General features: G+C 45.5%; 1 protein-coding gene and 1 long non-coding RNA gene across 3 annotated transcripts in view; one reads left to right on the top strand and one right to left on the bottom strand.

The window, feature by feature from the left end:
* Positions 1-18,436, bottom strand: part of SLC6A7 (solute carrier family 6 member 7) — a 79,767-nt gene that overhangs the window by 39,803 nt on the left and 21,528 nt on the right. For both annotated transcript variants that reach the window (XM_069969136.1, XM_069969137.1), the window contains exons 2-8: positions 12,893-13,076; positions 11,332-11,463; positions 10,986-11,220; positions 10,665-10,803; positions 9,923-10,057; positions 7,495-7,598; positions 5,699-5,823 (exon numbers count right to left, since the gene is read on the bottom strand). In XM_069969136.1, coding sequence (XP_069825237.1) covers positions 5,699-5,823; positions 7,495-7,598; positions 9,923-10,057; positions 10,665-10,803; positions 10,986-11,220; positions 11,332-11,463; positions 12,893-13,076 — 1,054 coding nt within the window. The remainder of the gene's footprint in view (positions 1-5,698; positions 5,824-7,494; positions 7,599-9,922; positions 10,058-10,664; positions 10,804-10,985; positions 11,221-11,331; positions 11,464-12,892; positions 13,077-18,436) is intronic.
* On the top strand, positions 5,459-15,396 carry LOC138790793 (uncharacterized). The gene is made up of 3 exons (XR_011363103.1): positions 5,459-5,643; positions 12,750-13,092; positions 15,239-15,396. It is a non-coding gene; the product is annotated as an uncharacterized lncRNA (long non-coding RNA).

Below are 18,436 nucleotides of genomic sequence, written 5' to 3'. Positions count from 1 at the left end.
TTTACACGGAACGATTATCGCTCAAATGCGATCGTTATTGTGAAAATTCAAATGATAATCGTTCCGTGTAAACCCAGCATAACACTTTAAATGGTCAAAAACCATTCAACAAATTAACACCAAGACTAAGTAACTTTGTTAAATACTATATCTTATCAGAGAAAAATGCCTCTTTCTTTATTTATCAGCTTAATGAGACAGGAATTCGGGTACTATAAACGATAAAATCGGTCGAATCGGCCCTATCCAAACGATTATCGTTCCGTGTAATAAACACAACGATCAGCTGATGATTGCTGTCATTGGCTGATTGTTGATATAGGTTCTGACCTATAATTGTCGGCCACCAACCGCGCACCGCTACGTGTAATAACGATTTGCTAACGATTTGCAAAAGAAATACATTACCTATCCATGCTCCTGCTTCTCTTCTCCACGGCTCCCGCTTGCTGCAGCTCCAGAGCGGCCTGTCTTAGCTGACAGGCCGCTCAGCCAATCACAGGCCGGGACCGCCACGGACAGTGATTGGCTGAGCGGCCTATCAGCTTAGACAGGCTGCTCTGAGGCAGGACCCAGGGAGAAGAGGAGCAGGAGCAGCCCTGGATTCGGGATAGGTAATGTCAGTGGCGTAGCCACCGTGGTCGCAGGGGTCGCCGCTTCGACCTGGCCCGGCGTCGAGGGGGGCCCGCGCCCAACAATCTATCCCCTGCTCCCGGCCATCCTCCGCCGCGGGTTCCCGTCGCACTGATCACTCTTGTGACCGCAAGCATTCTTTCGCTTGCGGTCATAAGAGTCAGTGTCGGACGGGCCCCCGGCGATGCTCAGCTTCCCAGTGATGTCCCCGGCATTCCCGGGCAGCATAGGCGCCAGGGAGCTGTGTGCACCGGAGTTGTTACTTCCGGGTCAGGGAGCGCGTTGCTCCCTGACCCGGAAGTAACAGCCCCGGCAGCGCACACTGAGCTCTCTTGTGCATATGCTGCCCGGGAATGCCGGGGACACCACTGGGAAGCTGAGCATCGCCGCGGGCCCGTCCGACACCTCAGAAGAATAGAAGAGAAGGGAGCTGCAACGGGGGAGCGAGGTGTTAGGTGAGTTTTTTTTTCTTTGTTTTTATCTGCTTTTCAGGTGACAAATATAAAAGGACAACACAGGCAATCTACAAGGGGGGTGGCAACAAAAGGGGGGCATGTATAGGGGAACAACACAGTGGGGGCATCTACATGGGGGGCAGTATAAGGGGGGCAACAGATAGGGGCCATCTATAAGGGGGGGCATCAATATGGGGGACAACATAAGAAGGGCATGTATAAGGGGGCAACACAGAGGGGCCAGCTATAAGGGGGGGCAATATAAGGAGGACAACATAGAGGAGCCATCTGTAAGGGGGGCAACACAGGGGGCTATCTAAAAGGGAGGGGGGCAACATAAGTGGTCCATCTACAAGGGGGGGCAACATAAGGGGAACAACACAGGAAGGCATCTATAAGGGGGGGGGGCAACATAAGGGAGCCATCTATAAGGGGAGGCCTTGTAAGGAGGGCATCTATAAGGGTGACATCACAGGGGGCCATCTAAAATGGGGGCAGAGGGGGACAACACAGGGGGCATCTTTAAGAGGGAATACACAGAAATGGTCAATCTGTAAGGGACACTACACAGAGGGGGGCATCTATAAGGGGGACTACACAGGGGGGTGTGTATACTATAGGGGATACAGAGGGGACCATCTATAAGGGGGACTTCAAAGGAGCCATCTATAAGGGGAACTAAACGAGGGGGAATCTACTATAGGGGACTACACAGAGAGGGGCTGCACAAAGGAGATGCACAAGGGGTCATCTATATGGAAGACTGAGCTAGGGACCATCTACACAGAGGGGGGCATCTATAAGGGTGACTACACAGGGGGGGGGGGTGTATACTATAGGGGATACAGAGGGGACCATCTATAAGGGGGACTTCAAAGGAGCCATCTATAAGGGGGACTAAACGAGGGGGAATCTACTATAGGGGGACTACACAGAGAGGGGCAGCACAAAGGAAATGCACAAGGGGCCATCTATATGGAAGACTGAGCTAGGGACCATCTACACAGAGGGGGGCATATACTATCATGGGGATGACATAGTCAGCCTACCCACTTAAAGTGACTGTACCACCAGGCCCAGGCTGAAGCACTGGAGGCGACCGACCCACCCCCAGTGGGAAGAAACCCTAGCCCCTCTATGACGTGTCTCCATTAGAATCAATGGATCCCTATCATAGAGTTGCGGGGGTTTCCTCCCACTAAGTGCTTTAGCCTGGGCCTGGTGGTACAGTCACTTTAATGAGGGTTTAAAGGGGCCAATACAGATGTGCAGTGTGTATAAAGATGAGGATGGTGCCAGTATGAGGAGCCTAATATGTTTGTCTGTCAGATTCTGTGGATTCGTGGCTCGGAGAAGTTCTCATGACAGCCCAGGACAGATGGAGAAGAAGATGAAAAGGAAAGAACTCCAATTAGAGAAAACATCCAATGTGAGTCACTTGATATAACTGCACTGTAATGTATATGGTGTACAGAGCCTGTGTAGAGATGGGGCTGCCTCTATATGACTGGATGAGGTGATGGTGATTTGTGTACAGTGGATGTTAGTCAGTATGCGGTGGTGTTAGTCAGTATGTGGTGGTATTTGTTACTTGTAATCTGGTACAGTGTTTTATTGGTCTTAGTATACTAGATTTGGTCAGTAACAATATGGTGGTGATGGTAGTGGTTGTGGTGGTAATATTTCCCCCTTGTATACTGGTATTATTGGTAATATCAGTCTTAGTATACAGGATTTGGTTAGTAACAGTATGGCGGTAATATGTATGGTGATAATATTTCCTATATACTGGTATTATTGGTAATATCTGCCTCTAGCTATTATCTATGTATCGCATCGCTTGGTCGAGGAACGGGGGGGCCCAAGTTGAACTCTTGCACCAGGGCCCAAGGGACATTAGCTACGCCCCTGGATAATGTATACCAGTTTAGCAAGGGCTGCAAGGACATCGGTATCTTTCTGAAAGGAAAAAAAAACAACATTTTCTGCAAGAGTTCCCCTTTAAGCGAAATTATAGGTGTTCTTTAGCAATAGCGCATAAGCTTTAGCTGAAGTTCAGCAGAAAATTTCAAATATTTCTTTTAAATGTCACCCAGCAGAGACTTGGAGGGTGGAGCCAGAGCTGTCAGTTCTCGGGGTAAAATGATCTCACATGTTTTTGAATGTTATGAGGAAGAAAATAAAATCCCATTTTCCGGCCTTACCAACTCTCTGCATTATTAAAGTGCATGACGTGCCCAAGTCACAGCGTGATGTTCAGCGTCTCTAAGATCACAGTTCGAAAAATAAGCTAAGTGACATTAATTGAATTACCTTCAGCTCTACAGGGGGGGGGACGCTCCGGGATATGCTCCCCACAGCTTCTGCAGCTTAGTCTGTGTTCACACCCATTGTTTGTCTTCTGTTGCCAAGTGATGAAACAGATGAAGGTATAACATAATTGTCATCCTTCATATCAGTTTTCTTATTAGTCCTAGCTTGAAATTCAATGTATGAGAAAATGATCATTTTCTCCATATTAACCCAGCAGAGGATTTGCAATTCCTCAATAGATGTAATGTTTTTCTCTATAATTGAAGGATTAGGAAAAAAAACAACAACAACAACATAGCTGATTTCTTTCAGCTCCGTTCTTGTCCTCAGTTTGTATGCCATGTTGCATCACAGTTCCATTGAAGTGAATGGGGCCTAGTTGTAATACCACACACAACCTAAGAACAGGAGTGGTGTTGTTTAAAAAAAAAAAAAAAAAAAAAGCAGCTAAGTTTTGCTTATCCTTTAAAAAACTGCCTATTGTTAAAGAGGGTGTTTGTTTTAGAAAAACCTATTAGAAGGAGCTCCTTATGGCCCTATTCCACGGGTCGTCTAGAGGAGCAAACGAGCGCTCTCAGCGCTCGTTTGCTCCTCGTTCCCCACCTGCTGCCGTCGCTATTCAGTGCGGCTGCAGAGAGCGGGTGAGTGCGTGGGGGGTGGCGGGGAGCTGCGGGGGGGCTGCCCGGGTGATCACTGATCGTCCGGGCAGCCCATAGGATACAGCAGAATCTGCTGCTGATGCTCCTATTCAACGGAGCGACGGCAGCAGATTGTTGCTGTATCAGTCGCTTGTTTTTCAACATGTTGAAAAACAAGCGACTGCAACGATCAGCCGACATGAACGATGTCGACTGATCGTTGCACTCTACTCCACGGGACGACTATCGTCCATAGCGGCCGATATCGGCCAAATACGGCCGATAATCGTTCCGTGGAATAGGGCCTTTAGTTAAAGAACCTCTTCTAGAAGCTACAAAGAGCATCACCTTCTCTAAAGGCCTCGACATTATGTCCAAGTATTACATACTGTATGCTCAAGTATGTAGGTCGACACTGAATGTAAGCTTCTAGCGGGTTCTTCTGCGTTATTATAATAATGATGTAGTACTATTTTTCTAACTCTTAAAGGGGGAGATTTATCAAACATGGTGTAAAGTGAAACTGTCTCAGTTGCCCCTAGCAACCAATCAGATTCCACCTTTCATTTTCCAAAGAGTCTGTGAGGAATGAGAAGTGGAATCTGATTGGTTGCTAGGGGCAACTGAGCCAGTTTCACTTTACACCATGTTTGATAAATCTCCCCCTTTGTCTTTTTACAGTCAGCACTCTGAAGGATTTAATTGTGTTATAACACTAAGTTTTGAGGAAGATTGCCAGCCATCTCCCTACTCCCCAGCCTATCCCAGGCTTGCTAAAAGTTCTTTTTAATTCTGTCCTATCAGGTACTGAGGTACATCAGACTGATCACACTAATAGGAAATAGGTCCCAGCCTTAGCTTTTAAAGGGGCTTTCCTATTAAAACTTACTATCCTGGGGATAGGGGAAAAGTAATAGATTGCTGGGGATACAATGTAGATAGACCATCCTGCCATATTGTACATATAACTAGCACACCCATACCTTCTGTACAAATAAACACTTCTGTTATACAGAGCAAGGTTAAAACCTTATAAGGTTACTTAGACATATACAGAGATGAGGGTTATTACACAGTCCTCCCAGCAGGCATAGATAGTACTGACTCTAGCTGCCCATGTTATGTTATGCTGTGCTGATGCATCATGGGATTGATAGCATATTGGAAAGGGAGAGAATACAGTTTGAAATCTGAAAGTCAATATAGTGGCTAATCAGAAGTTACATGACCCAGATACAGTAACGAAATGTAGTGATGCAACAGAGCTGGGATGAAACAGATGACACTGCAGGGTCACTAATGGTTAGTGTGCATTATATGGGAAAGTCAGCCAAATCTGCTAATTTAAGTGATTTAATCAGTTGATTTTATGATGTCTATACTGACCCTTTATCTTTCTCCCACAGACAGATGTCAAAAGTGGAAAGGGTAAGGCATGATGGTTCTTATTACCCCTTCTTCCCATTTAGAATACATGCACCTACATGTCCAGCTAAGTGTATGTGTGTATGTAAGGATCGGGAGAGATAGTCGTCAACTGAATACCCGATTGGCAAGCAGCTATCTGTGATGGAGTGCTGTATCATCAGCCACATAAAATCCAGGTACACATAAATGAACTAGAGATGAAGCCTGGCATATATCAGATTTTATTTTTACCTGCTTTAGCCACTTGATCTACTGGAACACCTAATTCCTGGGACATATAACCCAAGACGGAGAAGATAGCAAATCCTGCCAGGATGCTGGTGAAAGCGTTCCCTAATGTGACAATAAAAGTGTCCCTGCAAAGTAAAGTAAAAAAAAACAGTCACTTAGGGATATTCCATTCGAGTTTAGGTGATTTTCTTTTTTTCAGGGGCAAATACTGTGTGTTGGGGCACTAAGGGGGCACTTACTGTGTGTGGGACACTCACTTATTTGGGAGCACTATGGGGCCACCTATGTGTGTGGGGGCACAAAGAGGTCATTATTACTGTGTGGAGGCACTATTACTGTGTGGAGGCACTAAGTGGGTACTTTTACTTTGTTGATACCACTATGGAGAACTATTAATATGTTAAGGGATAGTACCGTCTAGAGTTGAGTTGTCAAACTCAGGCCGTCCAGCTGTTATAAAAGTACAATTCCCATCATGCCTGGATAGCTAAAGCTTTGGCTGTCCAGACATGATGGGAATTGTGGTTATGCAACAGCTGGATGGCCTGAGTTTGACTCCCCTGATCTAGGGCTTTGGGGATGACTATAATTATGAGACACTTAGGGCAGCAGGCACAATATAGTATGGTTAAAAGGGCAGCAGTTTGCACAGAGGGCAGCAATTTGCACAGAGGGAGAAGTATGTGGGTGCTAGAGAAACTGAACAATTCCAATCAGAGAACATGAAATCAGTAATCACTGAATGTAACTGCACTGTAATCACTATACAGTCTACAGAGCCTTTATATAGCTGTTTATTACAGCTATATGGTTACTGTGGTGGCAATATTTGTCTTTTGTGGTGGCATGTGTGTGTTTATGGTGTGGCAGTATTATTAAGTAGCAATATGGTAGTATTACTACTTTTATAATCCCCCTCCTTGAGAAAGTTATTGCCAGATTTGTATACAGGTAAGCAATGGAAGTTCATAAAAGAGAACCTATCACCTAAATCTTACTGTCCCTATTACCAAAGTTCATCTCTCCCTAATTATCTATTTTTGAATATACAGATGGCCTTTGCAGTCTGTATCTTTCACTTTATCTCATCAAGATGGCGGCGAGAACAGGGATAATACACAGCGATCTTGCACTGTATAGCGCGAGATCACTGTGTATTAACAAAGTGGTGGGCAAAGGATCATGGGAACCTATCCCCCCGCTCTGCATGACGGGAGTTTCCTGTCTCGTGCCGACTCTTTTGAAAAGAGTCGGCGCGAGACAGTGGACTAAAAGTAAATAAATTTAAAAAACGCGACCACTAAATGAATTAATCTTATTTGCAAATATTAATTAAAAAGCCATGTAAATTAAATGAAGGAATAAAAAAAAATGTAAAAATGGGCCGTGATTGGTTCTCTTTAATGACAGTTACTTAGCAGAGATCTTGTAGATCATGAGAAATCGATATAAAAAAAAAATTGCATCGTATTGCATTGCATTGAAAACCTTATCAGTATGCAAGAAATAACCTTTATATGCTAAAAGCAGAATACCCTTTTAACCTACATTAAACATTGCCGGCAACAATTCAAATACATCTACAGTGATCTGTAGGCAAAATGACTCATGTAGGGAATCCACACTGGCTCATTAGTAGAATATATTACTTCAGCATAATACATTGCCCTGATCACAGACACTGGTTGGATCTCATGGGACGGACATTCATTTTCCTCCTTCTTTCAGGTCTTGTTGTAGAACTTCTTTACTAGAGGTGACACTGGAACTGGAAGCAAACCGATTTACATTTTTACCTGTAAATGTTTTGATGAAAAGTATTGTAGGATGCAAATGTGAGAAGTCCTCCAAATCCGACCCCTAGGGAGTAGAAGATTTGCAGAGCCGCTTCTATCCACACCTATAATTTAGTAAAAAGAAAAACAACAGACGGAGAATAAGTTGTAAACATAAGCCTATGAATGGGAATTCCATATAGAAGTAATATTCGGACATAAGCCATAACATTAAAGCGAATTTACCACTAGGTACATCACCTTGTGGTTTTCTACAGTACATGAATAGACCAGCACCAGTGGGGATGCCGATGCCGCAGTCCTTTTTTTGAACCGCCACTGAGTTCCTGTACATTCCCAAGCACTGGCCAGGCATGAAGCACTGGGGGATGGCCAATTGGTCACCAGTGTGACGATCTCCCTTCCCCTCTGTGACACGGCTCCATTAGAATCAATGGAGCTCCGCCACAGCAGGGAGGGGAGATCGTAACACTTGGGGCTGGCGGGCCCGTCCCAATGCTTCATGCATGGCCAGTGCTTAGGAATAAACCAACGCAGTGGTTAAAAAAAAAAAGGACCCCTGTGCCGGCCCCTGTCTATTCATGTAGAAAATCCCAAAATGAGGTACTAGTGGTTCCACTTTGGAAACATAACAGGCAAAGGCGGCCATCGTGTTATATAGGCAGCTGTTAATAATATTCATGATCTTTATTAGCATCCGTCTATATTATGAGACGGCCTCTTTTTCCCAATATGTTCCCAAAGTGGGAAGATAGCCCAGGACTGCTGTGACAATTGTGCCTCTTAGGGGGTGGGATATATTAGATAGTGTGTTTCTACGAAAATAAGACAGGAAGCCTACACTACATTATGCCTGTTTTGCGCCTCTGTGGCATCACGCGTTTCTAATACTGGAGACACTCACTATAACTAGGGCTAATTTTTGAAGTAGGGCTTATATTTCAAGCCTACTTTCAGGATGGCTAGGGAGGACACAGACAGTGCGACCCCTTATGCTGAACCCGCCCCAACTGTCCCTACCTACTTACCACTCTGCCCTAGGTGGCAGCGGGCAACTGTACGGGGTTCCCTGTACTGCGTCAAGTGGTTACACATAAAATGAGACAAGACAATACAACGCACAAAAAGGGGTGGTCAGTGGTCCAAGACGGCAACGTACGGGAAGCAAAGGTACCAAATAGGTATCCGGAAGAGTAGTCGAGGTCACAAAAGCCAAAGGTCAAAATACACAGGATAGTCAGGTCAGAAATGATAGATCAAGGTGGCACTAGGGGACTAGGCTCTATCATAGGCAAAGAACTTGAGGCAAGTGAAAATACTTATAGAGCTAGAAGTCCCAGCCCAGATACCGACAGCTAACTGGGAGAGTCAGTTGTCAGTCAAATCACTGCGATCACAACCACCTAGTGCTGATCTGCAGGTAGAGTGCAACACTGGACACTGCTACAACCCGGAGCAGCAGAGCAGAGCAAAAACATAAGCAGCATTCTGACAGCTATGGACGCCGAGCCGAACGCACGGCCTGAGTCCTAACACCTACTCCAAAAACCCTGCAAAATAAAGCTAGGGCTTTTTTTTAGGGTATGGCTTATTTTTGGAGAAACTGGGTAGAAACTGAACTGTTCATTAATTTGATGCGTTAAAAGCAGGAAAAATGGGCTTCAGTAAGAATCTGAGCGTCAATGACAAGTGCCCAAATGGGATGGACATCAGGGTAATAGTATTGAGCATTTGGGTTTGAAGAACATTGCCGAACCCCAACAGCTCAGCAAGCATGCTCAACACTAGTGATTGGTGTTTAAAGGACAAGTGCCATGAAAAACTTTTTCCCAGTAATTGAAGCACATTACAAAGTTATATAACTCTGTAATATGCTTCAATCACCTATCCGCCTCCCTTCCCTGTCTTTTCCCCCCTCCACCCCCCACCAGGAAGTGTCCTAACTCACACAGACCTGATGACTGCCGTCACCGTCACCAGGCAGCTCCTTCTTGTGAGGATGAGTCATCAGCAGGAGGGCTGCTCTAGGTCCTGTTACAGCAGCCCCCCCCCCCTCCCCAGTCCAAGTGATGGCTTGCAGTTGTTCAGCCAATGGGAGCTGAGCAAGCTGAGTCACCAGACAAGGCAGGGAAGGGGGGGGGGCTGCTGTAACAGGAGAAAGAACTGAGAGAAGAGCTTGGTGATGACAGTAATCAGGTCTGTGTGAGTCAGGACACTTCCTGGTGGAGGGTGGAGGGGGGGAAAGACAGGGAAGGGAGGCAGATATGTGATTGAAGCATATTACAGAGTTATATAACTTTGTAATGTGCTTCAATTACTGGGAAAAAGTTTTTCATGGCACTTTTCTTTTAATGGCACAATGTGGCCTTACACAATATCAGGTTACAAAGTTATGGCTGATCATCTACTACTAAACATTCATTGTTACCTTTGAAGCCAACAGGTGGTCAAACTGTGGTGTGAGGTAAAATTTGATCCCAATCCACGCTCCATCCAACGTCACCCCACGGATCAACAGCATGATCAGAATTAAGTATGGGAATGTTGCTGTGAAATAGACCACCTATATATAAATAGAGAAACAGGAAGGTTCCTCAGAGAGAAATCTTACACCAATGTATATAACCTAGTCTTGATCTAACTCTCTATTGGTCAATGCTGTCCTGTATATTGGAAGACCAAGAATAACTGGTAATAGTCTTAGTGTCATGTAAATTTCAACATTGAGTGCTCCAAACAACCACAGTTCCTGTGTATTTCTACTGTTTAAAACAGCAAGGTCTAACTATCTTAAAGGGAACCCATCACATTGAAAATATATTCCAATCTGTAGACAGGATGTCATAGAGCGAGACTAGCCAAGCAGATTAAAATACCGTACATATTTGTGGGAGAACATTCAGTCAAATAGAGATTTATTCACTTATGTTCATCCTGAGTTTAGAAGGCCAGTGGGTGGTCCTAGTTAGTGATTGATGGCCTTCCCTTACTTGTTCTACTCAATCTTTCTGAAAGAAAAGGACAATGAAGAACATCTTGGGTTCCCTGTACTGTGGGGACAATCTTGCAGCTTTCTTGGGTAGACTTGGGTAGACTCCCTAACCGTTCCTTTTCTTATCCTTGCTTAAATAATTACATGGCATAGAAATATATTACTTCATAGCCCATACCTTGCCTGATGACTTCACTCCTTTAAGAATGCAGAGGTACACAATGACCCAGGCCAGGAGAAGACACAGGCACAGGTTCCATCGAATTTGTCCTGGATCCCCAATTCCAGAACTTCCTTGTATGTGAAGAACGTAGCGACTTCAGTGGAAGCATTGACCGTAGAAATCACAATATAAAATGGATAGGTTGATATTATTGATAATGTTTGGCTACTTTGACAACTCTCCTCCACCCAACATTATCAGATATATCTCATTCTTCTTCTTTGGTCTCTAAGAACAATAAACAATGAAGACCACTTTAGATCCCCCCAAACTCACCTCCAGTACTCTTCACTGGGGCTGACAGTCATGCTGATGTTGATCGGCATTACTGAGTTGCTGGAACGAATTAGATGGTGGTCCAGGCAGAGATCGGTATTCCACCAGTTGCCACAATGTTCCCAGGGCAAACTGCTGGTCAGCGAGGCGAAGAGGTAGAATAACACATAGGCTATTATCATGTTGTAGTAGATGGCTACTAGAGCAACAATTAGTAGCATGCCCATTCCAACACCTGTAGAGTGGAGACAAAGACGTAGAAGAAGATGGACAACAATTAGAAGCCCACAAGCCTATAGGAGGCCTTGTATTACAGAGCAAGAGCAAAGATAGGGATTACACTTACCTTTGAAAAGTGGACTTATTTTCCATACAGCCAGGGGTCCCAGACTGGAAAATTGACCCAGGGACAGTTCCATGAAGAAGAGGGGGATACCACAAATGGCCAACATAATGAAGTATGGAATAAGAAACGCCCCTGAAAGATAATAATATATGTTATAGTGCAACTTGGAAAAGCTCTCTTGGGGGGGTTGCCTCTTCCGAGATGATGATGTTTGGTCTTGTATACACCTCAGACATTATAGTTTAGATCTTTGAGATCAATATATTGGAAAATGTTGAGAGTTTTCAAGATTAAATGAAGGGGAACTGTTACTCCAGTGAGGCATGAAGGCCTTGCTGTTCTTCGTGGAAGAAAAAGTTCTTACTGAGCAAATGACAAGCAGACAACTGGCAGCTGCTTAACAACTGCAATGCTCAATGCAAGTCCCTTCAGTATCCTTGGCTCACCCATCTGTTTTTGGCTTCTACTTCCTCACATATCCATGTCCTGACATGACAGCCCCCCTCTAGCTTCTTGGGTTTATCACCAAAAGAGCAAAGTTGGCACTATGTCATTCTGGCAGCCCTGACCCCCATCGGCTCATCGTTGTTTTTATTATATGGATCTGGGAGGCGGGAATGGCCTGATTCTGCAGTTTAACGCTATTATTGGCCGTATTTGGCCGATTGTCGGCCATTACGGCCGATAATCGCTTCATGTAATAGAAGGGAATGATCGGCTGGCATGCACGATACTCAATGTAATAGGAGGGGCAGCAGCAGACCGCCGTTATGTCCTAATGCCCCCCCCCCCCCCCGATCATCCAGGGAGCCCCCCACACCCGCTGCTCTCCGCGCCAGCAGCAATGATTTTGGATGCTTTTTACCTTTTTTTATGTCCTTACAAATCTTAAAATTTGCAGTTTATAATCTAGACTTAAAAGCGATTATCGGCCGATAGCGGACAATTTAACGGTCACTTGGGCAGCCCCCCCCCCCCAGGAAATGAGGAACAATCGAGCACTGACCTGACAGGTCTGCGCTGGCTTGCCCCTCTGAATTGCCTAATAGGACTGGGCTTTAGGATCGTGCAAGATGCCCTTGTAGCAATATTTAAAAAAAAAAAAGATGGTAGCCATGGCTGCATCTCCATGACTGCATGTATAAAGGGCTGTGGGGGGAGATGCTATTCATGTCATCACACTGTATTACTAAATTTAGCGACTCCTACAACTGTGAATGAGGATGTGCTGGTGATTATACCGTAAGAGAAACAGTGACAAAAATATTTCTCACATGGAGTGAGGTTTTTTCTATTAACAATGTCCCATTGTGCACTCCTCAGCAAATTCTGTGGTTATAAAACTAGATCTCATAAAAATCAGCCTGTTCTGGTGTTAAACAGGGTTTTATTCATTTATCTATCTATTTTTTTTCTAGTTTGTGCTGCTGACGTCAACAAAAAGTTATCATCTGCTCTGTTACAGGTGTGGGATGTGATCCGGATGAAGTGTGTTGTTCAAACTATGATGTCCTTGCATCAATGCATTAATAAAACATATTTAAAAAAAGCACATAATTACCTCCTCCATTGGTATAAGCTCTATATGGGAACCTCCAGACATTGCCCAAGCCGACACAATATCCAATGCAAGACAGCAGAAAATCTAACTTTCCTGACCAATTTCCTCGGTCCTCCGGGTACTCCATCTCCAGTTCTGCATCATCACGGTCACTCGGACTCATCAGAAGATCTGGAGTGACGGGCTTGGGATCAAAAAAGGTATAATGTAATGGATAATTGAGCAAATACTTGAAATATTGTAACTAAAAGCTAGTGTACCCTATTCTGTTATACAGAGTTTTAACATAGCACCCATAGACATCTATGAAGTGACCTTGTGCCTCCATCTAACGACGGATCCTACCAATTTAAATTAACCTCTCAAAGATGACACCAAAATTGCTGATAGGCCAACACAGAGGTCAGAGAGAAGTTCCATACAAATCTTTGGTTTTGGTCATGCGGTTTGCTGAAGGTCAAGGACACTGATGCAAGTGCCCAGGGGGCAGGACCTTCTTCTTAGGGGCTCAGAGTTCTCTATATTGAGAGCTTTCCTGGCCATTCCTCCTAGATATGACTGACAGCTTAAACAGTCTCTGGATGTAGAAGATAAGAAGACTACAATCTCTGGCCACTTGCAGTTGTTAACGTTTATCTCATTAATAGAAGTGACATGATAATGATCAAAGATATGCATAAACCCTTTTCAACCACTGTATGGGCCACTTTACGTAGGTATACCCAAGGTTCTCCATTAGGAAATTTTGAGTTAAAGTGGTTACCCAGTGCTACAAAAACATGGCCACTTTTAGAGACAACACAACTCTTGTCTCCAGTTCAGGTGGGGTTTGCAATTAAGCTCCATTCACTTCAATGGAACTGAGCAGCAAAACCCCAATAAAACTGGACACAAGAGTGAGGCTGTCTCTTGAAGAAAGTGTCCATGTTTTGTAGCGCTGTATGACCCCTTTAATAGTGTGTGTGTGTGGGGGGGGTCCTCTGTTCAGGATCTTCAGCTCTTATCAAACCACTGATTTTAATACTGTGCAGTGCTTTATTTCTCCTGTGGGGGCACTGCAGGGAGACTGAACAGTTACTGTCTGATTTTCTTACAAATTACACAGGGGGTCTTAAAACCAGGAAACTTTAGGATTAGTTTATTGTCAAAGACCACTTCTTAAGAAATTATTGTCAAAAATGGACAAACCTTTTTTTTTTGCAAAAAACAGCACTACACCTGCCCTCAGATTACATGTGGTATTACAATTCAGTTCTATTCACTTCAATAGCACTGTTGTTAAACCTACACCCAAACTGAGGACCAAAAGAGTGGTGCTGTTTCTAAAAGGAAACAGCCATGTTTTTGTTATTCTGGATAACCCCTTTAGGGTGCCTTCACACCTACTGGATCCGCAGCGGATCTCACTTCTGCGAATTCGGAGCGAGTTCCACTGCAGATCCGGTACCATTCACCCTAATGATAGCACATACTCGCAGCTGGATTGACATCCCGCTGTGAGTATGAGCTTTAACCCCCTGACGCCCGCAGCCCCGCCGCATCCCCCCCTCCTGCAGCTCCGCCGCTGCCCCCATCAGCCCCGGCGCCCGCATCCCCAATCACCGCCCGCAGCCCGCCTGCATCCCCCATCATCCCCGCAGCCAGCACGCATCCCCGATCGCCGCCCGCCCGCATCCCCCAACATCCCTGCAGCCCGCACGCATCCCCGATCATCCCCGCAGCCCGCCCGCATCATCCCAGCAGCTGCGCCGAGGAGCAGGTAATGTATGCTCTCGGCGTCGGCCGGCGGGCTGCGGGGATGATCGGGAATGCGGATGGGCTGCAGGGATGATGGGGGATGCGGGTGGCGATCGGGGATGCGGGCGCCGGGGCTGATGGGGGCAGCGGCGGAGCTGCAGGAGGCAGGGATGCGGCGGGGCTGCGGACATCAGGGGGTTAAAGCTCATACTCACAGCAGGATGTCAATCCCACTGCGGGTATGTGCTATCATTAGGGTGAATGGTACCGGATCCGCAGTGGATCTCGCTTCGAATTCGCAGAAGTGAGATCCACTGCGGATCCGGTAGGTGTGAAGGCACCCTTAAGGAACTTTCTTTCTAATTGGTTCAAAAACAATTGATGATTGCCATAAATTATAAAGTATAAATTAAAAAAAACAAAACATTGATCTGTAGACTTCCAGCAGTGAACACTCATTTTCACATGAACTGAATGTGATATGATTGAATATACAATTACAAGAATATGTGGTTAAAGGCCACTGAAAAGGATGGCATAGAGAGGATCTAATTGGAGCAGAAATGTCTCATATCTAATTATAGCATTATTTATTTATTTGCTTTTTAGTCTTGGAGATAAGAAGCTGTAAGAACACCCTGGCATGGCAGCCAGTATTACACTAGGGGATACTCAGCCCTGGAAGAAATGCCCTGTGTGCCCTCTGTAGATGGAAAATAATTGATTATATGAAGAATATAAGTTAAATAATTTTTTTTTTCAAATATGATTACGATATATAATAACACATAGGTGAAAGTGTGCAAATATTAAAGGTTTTTTTTGCATTACGTGATGGTATTACATGACTTTGTACACAGATTGTGACAATTCCAATTCCCACAGTACAAAAAAAGGTGTAGATAGAGGTTTAAAGTTCTGTTGGTTTCTTGTAAATTAAATCTAAAATACAACGTAATAGAAAAGAAAAAGAAAGAAAGAAAGAAAGAAAGAAAGAAAGAAAGAAAGAAAGAAAGAAAGAAAGAAAGAAAATGGCAGCCCTACATATAAAAAGACAGATGAATCATCCCAAGTGGTGCCAGCAGATGTTGTCCTGACCAAGGACATGATAATATCATCCAACAATGGTCTGCAGCACTCCTTCAAATAGTGTTAAAAAATGTGGTTTATTCCATCAAACGAACAAGGTGCAGCACAGCAGATAATTCGCATCATGTGCTGTTGCAGTGTCTCAGCACAGGTGTGCCACTAAGTTTTTTTTATGCACCTGGGCAAGGTAACTCAGGTTCTCACAGTGGGATGAAGGAAAACTGTATTATGTGTTTTCCCCCACTAGGTGTCTCTACTGTATTTCTTGTGTGACCTGTCTGATGCACAACTGATGGAAGCAATGGGTTACTTTTTTGTCATATGTTGTCTTTTATACTTTCACAGGTGCAGGTATTTTTCTTCTTCTTTCTACTCTATTCTCTCTCTTCTCTCCTACACCATACCCACCAATCACAAGGGAGTTTAGATCACCCCTATATAAAGGAGCTAGTTCCTGCTGGGAGGGTCTTTTCAGTTTAGGTACTAAAGAGAAAGAGAGAGAGCAAAAAAGAGAGCAGTTCCTGCTGCAGTGAAGTCAGGGCCTACCTCAGGCCAGGACCCTTGACAGGGACCAAGACACTTACACTTTATTTTAAGTAACTTCAGCTAGCATGCAGTGCTAGACCCCTCAGGAGGAAGGACCTTGTCCAAGCCAGGCAGGGCCGCTTTAACCAGAGGGCCCATGGTGCACGTGCACCGGGCCCACTGGTTAAAGGGGCCCACCCTGAGCAGGGCCGGCCTTTGCTCTGTGCGACCATTGCGGTCGCACAGGGCTCCGGCCACCAGCCTGCCAGGAGGGCGCCATCGGGATGGGTAAGGTTACCCGTCCATGGCGCCCCCTGCAGGGCCCCCCCTGCGGCACTCTGTACTGTAGCTATGAGCGCTCAAACGAGAGCTCATAGGTACAGGCAGCGGCACTGACAGGTCGGGAGCTATTGGCTCCCTACCTGTCAGTCATCCTTGTGGCCGCAGGCAGTGCTTTGCCTGCGGTCGCAAGAGGCCGCTTTCCCGCAGTGGACACCGCGAGAGGGGAGAGCGGCCTCTTGTGACCGCAGGCAAAGCACTGCCTGCGGCCATAAGAGTGAGGTGAGGTGAAGAGAAGAGGAACGCGCGGACCCAGGTGAGTGTAAAGTGTTTGCTTTTTTTGTTACTTGCTATATGGGAGGGGGAAGCCCAAAGGGGGGCTATATAACGGGGGGCAGCACACAGCGGGGGTCTATATACTACTGGGGGGGGAATGGGGTGCACAGGGGGGTATATATAATTGGGGGGGCCACACAGGAGGTATATTTAAACTGGGGGAGCGCAAAGTGACGGGGGATTATATAAAAGGGGGTGCACAGGGGGGTATATATATCTGGGGGCACAGGGGGTATATATATCTGGGGGCACACAGGGGGTATATATATAACTAGGGGCACACAGGAGGTATATATATATATCTGGGGGCACACAGGGGGTATATGTATATCTGGGGGCACACAGGGGGTATATGTATATCTGGGGGCACACAGGGGGTGTATATATAACTGGGGGTACACAGGGGGTGTATATATATATAACTGGAGGCACACAGGGGGTGTATATATATAACTGGGGGGTGCACAGGGGAATTATATAAAGGGGGTATATATAACTTGGGGAGCACACAGGGGGGTATATATAACTTGGATGGCACACAGTGGGTGTATATATATATATATATATATATAACTTGGGGAGCACACAGGGGGTATATATATATAACTGGGGGCACACAGGGGGTATATATATAACTGGGGGCACACAGGGGATATATATATAACTAGGGGCACACAGGGGGTATATATATAACTGGGGGGGCACACAGGGGGTATATATATAACTGGGGCCACAAAGGGGATATATATAACAGGGGTGCACAGGGGGATTATATAAAAGGGGGGTGCACAGGGGGGTATATATAAGTCAGGGAGCACACAGGGGGCTATATAGGGGCACACAGGGGATATTAATACTACTGTGGGGTGCACAGGGGGACTATATACTACTTGGAGGAGCACAGGGGATATATACTACTGTGGGGTGCACAGGGGGACTATATACTACTTGGGGGAGCACAGGGGATATATACTACTGTGGGGTGCACAGGGGGACTAAATACTACTTGGGGGAGCACAAGGGGGTATATATACTACTGGGGGATGCACAGTGGCGGGTATATATAACTGGGGGAGCACAGAGGGGGCTATATACTAATGGGAGCAGCACCTAGTGGTCTATAGCACTAGGGGCAGCACACAAGGGGTCTATATACTACTGGGGGCAGCACCTAGTGGTCTATATACTACTGGGGGCAGTGCATAAGGGGTCTATATACTACTGGGGGATGCACAGAAGGGGCTATATACTAATGGGGGCAGCACCTAGTGGTCTATAGAACTAGGGGCAACACACAAGGGGTCTATATATTACTGGGGGCAGCACCTAGTGGTCTATATACTACTGGGGGCAGTACAATGGGGTCTATATACTACTGGGGGTAGCACACAGCTCTATATACTACTGGGGGCAGCACACAGCTCTATATACTACTGGGGGCAGCACACAGCTTTCTATACTACTGGGGGCAGCACACGGGTCTATACTAACATTAGGGCTGCACAGAGGGGCCTATACTATATAGGGACCTTACTACTATATTGGGGCACAGAGCATACCTAATTTTTAAGTGGGAGC

This window comes from Dendropsophus ebraccatus, chromosome 1 (genome assembly GCF_027789765.1).
Source record: "Dendropsophus ebraccatus isolate aDenEbr1 chromosome 1, aDenEbr1.pat, whole genome shotgun sequence".
NCBI classification, from domain to species: domain Eukaryota; kingdom Metazoa; phylum Chordata; class Amphibia; order Anura; family Hylidae; genus Dendropsophus; species Dendropsophus ebraccatus.
This window is presented reverse-complemented; position numbering and strand designations above follow the sequence as displayed.